Below are 10,275 nucleotides of genomic sequence, written 5' to 3'. Positions count from 1 at the left end.
CGGCCCTCCACCCCACCCCCAACTCCGACGTCTGGGGCTCAAAGGGCCCTCCCTTCAGTCCTGCAGACCCCGCCTCGGTTGCCTCGGAACCTCGGCTCCCGGACCCCTTCCCCCTCTCCCAGATAGGTGGTGGCAGAAGCGGGGGAGGGAGACCAGAACTGGGACACCTGTCCCTTCTCTGACCTCCAGCTGGCCGGGCCATGCGTCCAGCGCCCGAAGGCCCTTCGGAGAGGTACCCTGGCACCTGCCCACAGTCGTGGAGACCCCAGCCTCAGAGCCCGGGGCCTGGGGGACCCCGCTCCCACTGCCCGGGCCCCCGGTGAAGACAGGGGAGCAGAGGGCTCCAGGTGACCACAGGCAGAGGCAGCAGGAGATAGGCAGGTGGAAAGGGCGGTGGAAAGGGTGGTGAGGGTCGTCCTTTGGGAACCCCCAGGGTTTGGGGGAGAGGGAGCATCAGGAAAACCCGGGTGCCCACCTCGGCTTCCCCGGATCTCTGCTGCTGCAGGCAGGGCCCCTTCCACCAGCCCCACCGCTAGGGAGGTGCTCTTCGGAGCCCTAGATTACAGGGGCCAGGATTGGGGGGTGATGGTGGGGTTCTCCCAAGAGGCGGGGGCGGGCACTACTATCCCAATTTATTGCTGGGGGACAGAGTGACACAAAAGCCTACAGGCAGGACTGAAACCCAGACTTCTGACTCTGGTGTTCTGTCATGGCCTCCTCGGGACCCCACCTCAGTACCTCTGGTGCCGCAGGGGGACATGATGTCATCTCGCTACTCATCTGGTGCGGGGTGGAAAGGAAAGGGGAGGGGGGAACAGGGTAGGGTCTCTGAAGATGGCTCTGAGGAGGCACCACGTTACTCCAAGGTTTCAAGAACCACCTCCACTCCCAAAGCCCAAGCCATCCACTGTCCACACCACAGGCAGATCTTTTGAAAACTAAAACCTGAACACGTCTCTCCCCCTTTAAAACCCTCCAGGAGCTTAGACTAATTCCCAGCATGGCTGGCTCTGGCCTCCCCTCTGGGCAGGCCCCTCATGGGGGTCTCCATCCTGGCCTGCCTGGGTCCCCACGACTCCCCAAGCTCAGCGCCTGCCCCTCTGTGTTCTCTGTCTGGAATCGTGTGCCCCTGATCTTGCCACGGCTGGGTTGGGCTGAGTCCCAGCTTCAATGCCACGTCCTCAACAAGGCTTTAACCTCCTCTCAAAATAAGTCACCCCTTACATCTCTCACTTTCAGTCCTCTTAAGCCGAAGTCTTTCCTCCCAAGCATTTAAAACGACCTGAAATTCCTTGACTTCTTTGTTCACTTCTTGGTGACCACCCCTCCCGGCTAGAATATCCTCTCCAGAGGCCAGGGTCCTTGGCTGTCTGGCCCACACAGTACCCTCCATCCAGTAGGTGCTCAGTGTAGACTAGATCAGAACATATGGAAGGAGGCAGAGGAGGGGACTTCATGCCAAAGAAGGCCACGAGGGCAGGGGAGACCTCCTGCTGCTGCCAGCCATCGACAAAGCCCTCCCCACTGGCTGACCATAGGATCTCTTCTTCTCGCTAGCACCCATGACCTTGGGCCTGCTGGCGGTTTCTACCACAGACTCTGTTCTTGCTGCCCTACAGGCTGACTGCTGAGCACTCCCAAATGCCAGGCCTGTGCCAGGGCTTTGGGGCAGCAAATCCTGTTCACTTACTCTCAAAGACCATAAGGAAGAGACACTGTTACTGTCTCCACTTAATGGATGAGGAAACTTGAGGCTTGGAAAACTTAAGTGGCTTGCCCCAGCTGCAAAGTGGGGAAACGGAATAATGCCTGTGCTTTGGACCACCACCCAGGGGCCTCGGGGGGGGGGGGGGCATGAAGACCAGCTAAGTGGTGGTTTGACAGCAGAGCCTTGAGTTCCACCCGCTTGGGAACAGGGCAGGTCCCCAAGCCGGCTCAGGGGGATCCTGCTGGCCTGCGGTTACCAGGTCACATCAAGCAGAAACCATGGGGGCTGGGCCAGGTAGGTCACCAGAGGTCACCTGGGAGACCAGGCCCTGGCCAGCCCCAAGTCATGCTGCTGCTTGCTTCCTCCAGCCAAGGCCAGGCCTGCTGCTTAGAAGGCCAGGGCCCCAGGGCGGAGGGTCAAGGAAGCTGCCCCAGGAGAGGGAGAAGGCCTCGGCAGGGTCCTGGGTCCCGGGTCCCCGTTTCTTCTAGGGGAGGGCACTGAAATAGCCCATGCACAGGACAAAGAAGTCCCAGGCCCTGGCTCCCTGGGGAGGGGGCCCCTCTCCAGCCCAGCCCCAGCTCCAGGCTCATGAGTCAGGACTGGCTTGTTGAAACTGATACTCAGAAACCAGATGCTGGGGTTGATGAATAATGGAGTCTCCAAGGCAGGAGCCCCCTTCCGCTTCCCCGCCCCAGCACCATCTCCCCAAACCCAGAAAAGCAGAGGACTGTGGGCAGTCCAGCCCCACGGCAGCGGGGGGACCGGCCTGGTCTTTGGTGGCACAGAGGAGCTCCCTGTCTGGGGACGGGGGGGGGGGAGGACCATAGGTCTGGGGCAAGCTCCATGTTCTGCCCACAACTGACCAGCCTGGAGCACCGTGGCTAAAGGAACGTCACTGCCCAGGGCCCCCTGTCCAGGCTAAGCTCCCCTGGGAGCCTACTGGCCCCAAGGCCCTATCTGGCACCTTGGAAACCCAGGGGTGGAGGCTGCAAGTTTGAGCAAGTTGGCCAGGGTGGGGCCAGCCCTGCCAGGCTGCTCTCCTAGCTCCAAACAGCCCACCCGGCCCCTCCCTTCCCCTAGGCCTGGGCTTCACCTCTTGTCCTTGGATTCTGGGGCCCACCTGGAGGCAGAGCCTGCCCTGAGGCCCTGCCCTGTGCTGGGCAGACAGCGGGGGTGGATGCAGGGAACCTCTCTTCAGGCCAGGCTAACTACACAGGCCCCAGAAGTCAGCAAGGCTGCACCCCAGGGAGCAGCCCAGCTGGGACCGTGTGTTCAGGACAGAGGCAGAAGCTGTGGTCAGTGAACTTCATCTGCTGCCCAGTCCCTGCACGAGTGTGCCAGGTCCTAGAGCCCAAGATCCCAGCACTGAAGCCAGTGCCTTCTCCTGACACTTCTCTCTCCAGCGCTGTATAGAAGTGTCCTTGGAGGGAATGAGGGAGAAGGCACATGCCTGGGCAGCAGAAGACCTACTTCTGGGTCCCACCTACCCCTGCCCTTACCCATCTGTGCAAAGAGGGCCAGTTCTCTAGAATATTCTACCTAGGGATGGCTCCTGGGCCTTAATATGTGCCTGAACCCTGGCTGACACAGGGGCAAAAGAACAGTAAAATCCTCCTACAGCCCCGCAAACCTGGGGAAGGTTACTGGGGGATTTGTAGGGCCCTAAGCCTCCATTTCTTCGCCTTTGAACAAGGCAAGCCAGGGCCTCTCCAGGTTCACGGGTCTTCTCCCTCTCCCTCCCCCAAGCGGGTCCCGGCCAGCCCAGACTGCCTGAGGCTGACTCGCGCGCCCCCTGCCGGCCTCGAGGCGACTTTCCGCCTCGGACCAACTCTTGGACGCCCAGATCGGGCAGGGTTGCCGGAGCCTCCCAGCCACCCCGCGCCAAGCCCCACTCCAGGATCCTCTCCCCCTGTCGACAACCCTCACACCGCGGCTGGGTCCCCGCAGGCTCCACAGTGCCGTAGCGCCGAGCCACCCCACCCTGGAGTCACTGGGGTGGGGGCGGGAGCTTGAGCCCATTCCACCGTCAAGTAAATGGAGGTAGAGCCAGTGGAGCCCATCGATACCCACCCGGAGCCCTGGGACTGCGTCGGACCCTTTACTCCTGCTTCTGTCCATTAATTCGGAGGGAGACTTGGAGCCCGGAACCACAGCCCTCCCGATCCCATCCCCATCTCGTCCCCCAGCTTCTCCTTGAGACTCACCTTAGGGACATGGGTCTCCTCCCTTGTGGCTGGGGCTCGGGCCAAGGCTGCCGAAGCCCCGAGGGGCACGCAGAGCCAGGGGGACCGGAGCCGCGGGGCGGGCTCAATCCGCTCCGCCCCAGCGGGCGGCGCGGGACGTAGGGGAATTACGGTAGGCCGGCGCGGGCGCTACCACCTGGGCGGGGCGGGCCGTACCATCGGCGCGCCCCGCAGGCGAGGGGGAGCGCCGGGAGCCCGCGAAGGAAGCGCGGCCGGCGCTGGAGGGTAATCTGGGGTCCGGGCTGCGACGCCGGGAGGGAGGGGTCGTCCCCGTCCCCGTCCCCGAGGGGGCTGGCTCTTCATAAAGGTGCGGAAAGTTCCCAGTCCCTGGGCTTTAGCCCGTCCGTCCCCGGCGACGGCCCGCGGCGGGAAGCCATCGCGGCCAGAGAGCGGAGCCCCCGGGCGGTGCAGGCGAAGCGACCTGGGCCGGGGAATCACACCAAGTCCCGTTCGCTTCCGCTGGATTCTGAACTGTGCCCCCCACGACGCCTGAGAAACGGGGAGCCCCCAGTCTCTGTACCCCCTCCTTTTCCCTAGCCCATGCCTGGCGTGGCTGCACAGGGGGCCATTCCGCCCTTTGGTGGTTCCCAGCTTCCCTATACCCGCTGCTTAGGTTCAGAATAACGGCGCTGGGGCACAGGGGTGGAGCAGGGGTTGCGGGGCGTGCACGAGGATACAGGGGTATGGCCAGAGGAGTCAGGCTACTGGCCCCAGCACACCAACCCCCTTCCCTAATTATCACTACGGAGTGAGCCTGGGGCCCATCTTGGGCTCAGGCCCTCCTGCATTCTTCCCAACCTAGAACCCCCTCCCACAAGCCCCTCACCAGGCCAGGGGCTCTAGGCTGCCGGGTCCCCCTCCGAGCAGGCGCTGCCCGCTTTGGCAGCACTGACCTCGCTGGGGCTGGGTCCACTCCAGGACAGCTCATCTTGGCCACATCACACGTGGTGGATCCTTGGTCCCTGCCTCTTGGGCCAGGCACCCCAGGCCGTCACCTGCTTCCCCCAGAAGTACTTGGCCAGAGCCCAGGACTTCCGTTTGCACCACTTCTCTAGTCCTGCCACTTCCTCCAGCTGCAGACTGGACCTGCCTACAGCTGCCGGGCATCTCAGTCACCCCCAGAAGTCCCCAGAACCTGGCCATTCTCAAGGGCCCCCTGGCCTCCCACCTCCTGCCCCCAAAGCATTGCCCTGGTTATTCACCACATCCTGTCCATTCTTTCCCCACAAGGATCTCAGATCCGCCCCTTCCTCTGCCCTGTGTCCACTGCTCTTCATCTGGCCACCCCTCCCCTAGACACACCTCCCCCTGACTCATCCCTGCCACCTCACAACCTATTGTTAAACTGGAAGGGAGCTCTAAAGTCATCAAATCCAAGGTCCACTCTCTCTGCTTGAATACCTCTAGGAACGGGGTGCTCACAACCTGTACACTGGGGAGCAGCTTCAGCGGTTGGAAACTGCCCCTCCTGCCTCGGCCCTAGGAGCCAAGCAGAAAAACTCCCCTCCCCTCCCTCCTGAGAGCTCCCGAGAAATGGAAAGCTCTGAGGACAGACAGATCTGGTTTAAGTCCTGGCCTTGCCTTGGATTCTCATTTTACCCCCTTACTTCAAGGTATCCTATCGCTCCAGTGGAGATGGGGTGACCTTATGGTCCCTATGGAGGATGGGTGTCCCTTTGGGGAGGCATCAAAACCTGGCCCATAGTAGGTGCTGAATAAATGAATGGTGGCTGCTAAAATCATTACCTTTGAGAATGACTCTGAGGTCCTGTCTCCGGGATAAACACCCTGGAATCTTCAGTTCTCTCAGATTTGACAGTCCAGTGTCCCCTGGGCCAGTGAAAGCCCTCCGCCATGTCCCCTTGTGACCTGGAGTGCCCTGCATAGACTTTGACTGGAGCACCCAGCTCCAGGGGGCCCAGCAAGGAGTCAGGGAGTCCAGACCCCATCTGTCCCATGGTTGCTCTGCAGAAGGGCCGGATACTCACTTCGTTGTCACCAGGCCCTCCTTGAGAGAGGGAACGGCCCCTCCCTTCATCTCCACCCCTCCCAGACTCCAAGCCCCACCTGCCCTTGGCACAGGACAGATGTGCCAGCAGCATTTGCCTTGCTGGGTGGGGTTGGCTGGGGTCTGGGATGGAATCTGGGGAGGTCTCAGCTCCGGGGGGTGGGGGGGACACACCCCAAGCCTAGGGGTTCCTCTCCCCTCCCACGGATGAACAGCTAGCATTCTCTTAACGTACATATCATGCCACGCTCCACACCAAGCACGTCACATCTGAGCCCTGTTGAATCCTACCCACAACTCAAGAAGCCTCCGTTTGCAGACGAAGAAAGTGAGATCAGAGAGGTGTAGTGACTTGCCCAGGGTCACATGGCTGCACAGAAGGCTTTGAGCCTGGAGCTCACAGGCGTGAGCCACTCTGCACATCCTCACCTACAGCAGGGGCAGGGCTACAACTTCTCTCCTGTGACGTCCGAGGCCCTGACCTCAGGAGGCTCCCTGTCTAGCTCTGCCTCCCTGCCCCCATTCCCTGGCCCAGCTCCCTCCTCAGCTCCAACATGCCCCTCTCACCCCTCTGCTCACCCAGCTCTGTCCATCCTCACACCTCCCCGTTCCTCAGGATGCCAGCAGCCTCCTCCAGGAGCCTGTCCCCCAGAACCAGCTCCAGGACCTGGGGTAGGGGCAGGGAGGCTGCTTCATCTCAGAAGCCCCAGCACCCCAGGCTGAAGTTTAAAAAGCCTGGGGACCGCTCTGTCAAATTCAAGTCCTGACTCCTCCCTCCTAGGACATCCGCTCCAGGAGCTCCCAGGCCTAGACCTGGGCCCAAGCTCATTTGGTGAACAAAAGAGGGACGTCATCTCCTTTAAAAAGCTGGGGCATGGGGCACCTGGGGGGCTCAGTCGGTTAAGCATCTGACTTCGGCTCAGGTCATGATCTCACAGCTTGTGAGTTCAAGCCCCATGTCAGTCTCTGTGCTGACAGCTCAGAGCCTGGAGCTGCTTCGCATTCTGTGTCTCCCTCTCTCTGCCCCACCCCCACTTACACTCTGTCTCTCTCCAACAATAAATAAACAATAAAAAAAAAAAAGCTGGGGCACCTAGGGGGCTCAGTCAGCTAAGCTGCTGACTCCTGCTCAGGTCATGATCTCACGGTTCATGAGTTCAAGCCACACATCGAGCTCTGTGCTGACAGCTCAGAGCCTGGAGCCTGCTTTGGATTCTGTGTCTCCCTCTTTCTCTGCCCCTCCCCCATCCGTGCTCTGTCTCTGTCTCTGTCTCTGTCTCTGTCTCTCTCTCTCTCTCTCTCAAAAATAAATAAATCTTAAAAAAAAAAAAAGCTAGTCCTATCCTGCTGGCCTTCTGAGCATGGCTGGGGAGGAGTGAGAACAAGGCCCTGACCCCCTCCAGCTCCAGCTCCGCCAGCCACGCTGTGCAAGGTGGGCAAAAATGCTCTTTCCTCTCTGAGCCCCACTTTCCTCCTGTCATGCCAGAACCACAGCGCTTTCCTCTTGAGCTCTCGAGGGTTCGGTGAGACAAGCATGAGGGCCTAACACCTGGTGCACAAGCGGGTTTGGTGGGTGGTGGTGACTGTCACCATCAAGGACATTCTTTGTTCCCCCTTCTCAGCAGCGCGGGCTGTCATTTGCCTCTTCTTCACTCGCTCCCCGCTCCAGCCTGCTTGGCTCCTTGGCAAGACATGCCTCCTGCACTCTGTCCGGCCTGTGGCCTCCTGCCTGTGGCCTTCCTGGACCGGCCCTGCCTCCGCTCTGCCTCTCCCGACTTTCACTTCCACCTTCTCCAGGATGTCCTCCCACACCGGCCCCCCTGCCTCTCTGATCACTCAGCCAACCCTGGCCCCAAAGTGAGCCTGTGCCGTTTGTCCTACAGTGGGTCCCACGAGTGCCAGGACCTGGGCTCTCCCACAGCGGGGCTGGGTGACCCTCTGGCCAATGGCAGTCATGCTGAGTTCCAGGCAGGCCAGGGCTGGGCCAGAGCTCGGACCCGGAGGTGTCAGAGGGCCCACACTCGCTGAGACGGGCTCTCTACTTACAGGCCTCACCTCTGTGCCTTCTGGGCACTCCCACCCCTGCCCCTGCCTGCAGCAGCTTGGGGACCCCTCCCAGGGGCAACTGCCCACAGGAGGGGCCCCAGGGCTTTGCAGGCCCCTGGCAGAATGTATGCTGGGGGTGGGGGAGTGAGGAGCCAGGAGCCCCCATCTGGGAGACAGGCCACCAGCCAATACCAGAGCCCCAATGCCAGGCACCATCCGCGCCAGCAGATTGTGTCTGACATCACAGCCACCCCCTTGCCTGGTGACCACGGCAACTGAAAGCCTCCGCCTCCTGTCCCCACCCCCAGAACAGTCCTCTGTGTTCTTTCTAACCTGGTCTTCCTGTACGGAATGTTTGAGCATGTGTCTGGGCGGAGGGGGGGGGGGGGGGGGGGGGGGGGGGGGGGGGGTGGCATTTTCGATTTCCTGCAGCTGGCAGAGCTGAGCTGCATGGTGGGTGGGAACACAACTTCTGACATGACACAGAGCTGGGCTCTGGGTTCAAATCCCAGATCTACCGCGTCCTGGCCGTATGTCCTTGGGTGAGCCATTAGCTCTCCGAGCCTCAGCTTCCTCATCTATAAATAATAATGCCAGGACAGACCTCAGAAGGCCAGAAGGAGGAGACAACACGTCCTCAGCTCTCGGGCCTGACATGGGAAGAGCTGGCAGTCATTACCATGGTCACTCAAATGCATGCTGGAAGGGGGCAAGCGTGGGTTCAAAGCCCTGGCTTGGTCTCTCATGAGCTGTGGGGCCTCAGCCAAGTCACAGGACCTCTCTGAACCTTGGTATCTTCATCTGGAAAAGGGGGCGTGCAGGCCGTCCCAACAGAGCTGCCACAAACGGCACATAAGGCACTGAGAGCGGGTGGCACAAAGCCCGGCGCATAATGGACAGAAGTGCCCGGCGGCGACAATATTTATCATTCTCCCTCTTGCTCTGCCCTGCGGCCGGTTCCCAAGGCCTGGCGCTTCAGGACCAGTCTGTCCCTTCTTCCCTCTGTCATTCCCATGGCACCGCCACTCCTCACCAAGTCCTAAAGTGTCCCTGACCCATGCCCAGGCCTGAAGAGTGATCCAGTGCTCCAGGAAGGAGGCCAGCTGGGCACTGGAGTGAAGCCTGGATTGGAGGGGGGGAGGGGCAGGTGGGTGTCCCTTCTCTTCCTGGGTCTCAGCTTCCTCATCTGTGACATGGGGCCACAGCTCCTGTCACTGCAAGGACTGCAGTGCAGGAAAGGGCTTCCGGGTGGCCCTGCTCCCCTGATCTTACAGAAGTCCCCCCCATCTTGCTGTTTCTGAGCCAAGGGCCGCCCCTCTGCCTCTTAAACCAGCCGCCCTGCAGCCCTGCCCACCATTAGACCCAGAGGACACTGTGGGTACCCATGCCCGGATAGAGAGCCCTGTCCTCTCTGCCCCCAGCAGCCCAGGCCCTGCAGCCTCCCTACCTTGGCTGCCCGCCCCTTGTCCATGCAGTTGGGGTTCTGACAGCGCAGGCCCTTTTCCTCCGCCAGGCTCTGGTCGTCTGCAAAGGAGAGAAGCAGAGGGTTATCAGTCGGGTGGGGCCCAGGGAGGCTGCGCCCCAGGCCAGGGCACCCAGGAGGGCCCTGGGGCACCAGGGGCCTCCAGACTAGAGGATGGGTGGAGCTGTCTCCTCAGTCCTCCCTTCAAAGGAGGTCAGTGTCCCTTTCTCTTTTAAATGCCAACTTATCTGCACGGGAATCTGTTTGCAGAGCCCTTTTCTTGTTGCAGTTCCCCAGGGAAATTATCCAGATTCCACGGGGAGAAAACGTCTTTGGAAATAAGCTGCTCCCTCCCTCTGTCCCCTAGTGGGGGGCAGGGTAGCTCAGTGACCTTGCGGGGCTCCAGACTTCCTGGGGGATCCCCAAAGGGCTGCTGGGTCCAGGATCCCTTCTTACCCCCTGCCCTCCACATCACTGCCTCTGTGGATGGACTCCTCCTCAAAGGCCCAGGGTGTCCCCTTTACCCCGCGGTCGGTCTTTGACCCAGAATTTGGCCCCCTCCAAGCCGCCTCTCTCCCTAGGGGTTGGGGTGCAGCAGCGGAGGGGGCAGGGAAGGGGCAGAGAGGCTGCCCGCCGCAGCCAGCATGCTGGGCCAGGAGAAGGGGTGCTGCTAAAGCGGGCCCCAACATGGGGACAGAGTTTGGACCCCCATCGCCCTGATTCCGAGGCCGGCGTCCACCTCCCACCGTGAGCAGGCCTCCCCCAGAGCAGGGGAAGGAGCGCGCCCTGGCTCCCCACCGCTCCCCCC

The 10,275-nt window shown here is 61.3% G+C and overlaps 1 protein-coding gene across 1 annotated transcript in view; it reads right to left on the bottom strand.

Moving 5' to 3' along the window:
- The window catches only part of PLEKHG5 (pleckstrin homology and RhoGEF domain containing G5), a 26,627-nt gene extending 16,390 nt beyond the window's left edge, over positions 1-10,237 (bottom strand). The window contains exons 1-2 of the mRNA XM_029945931.1: positions 9,924-10,237; positions 9,453-9,529 (exon numbers count right to left, since the gene is read on the bottom strand). Coding sequence (XP_029801791.1) covers positions 9,453-9,529; positions 9,924-9,939 — 93 coding nt within the window. The 5' untranslated portion in view covers positions 9,940-10,237. The remainder of the gene's footprint in view (positions 1-9,452; positions 9,530-9,923) is intronic.
- Positions 10,238-10,275: the final 38 nt, after the last annotated feature.

The sequence above is a fragment of the Suricata suricatta genome, chromosome 8, assembly GCF_006229205.1.
Source record: "Suricata suricatta isolate VVHF042 chromosome 8, meerkat_22Aug2017_6uvM2_HiC, whole genome shotgun sequence".
Classification (NCBI taxonomy): Eukaryota; Metazoa; Chordata; class Mammalia; order Carnivora; family Herpestidae; genus Suricata; species Suricata suricatta.
This window is presented reverse-complemented; position numbering and strand designations above follow the sequence as displayed.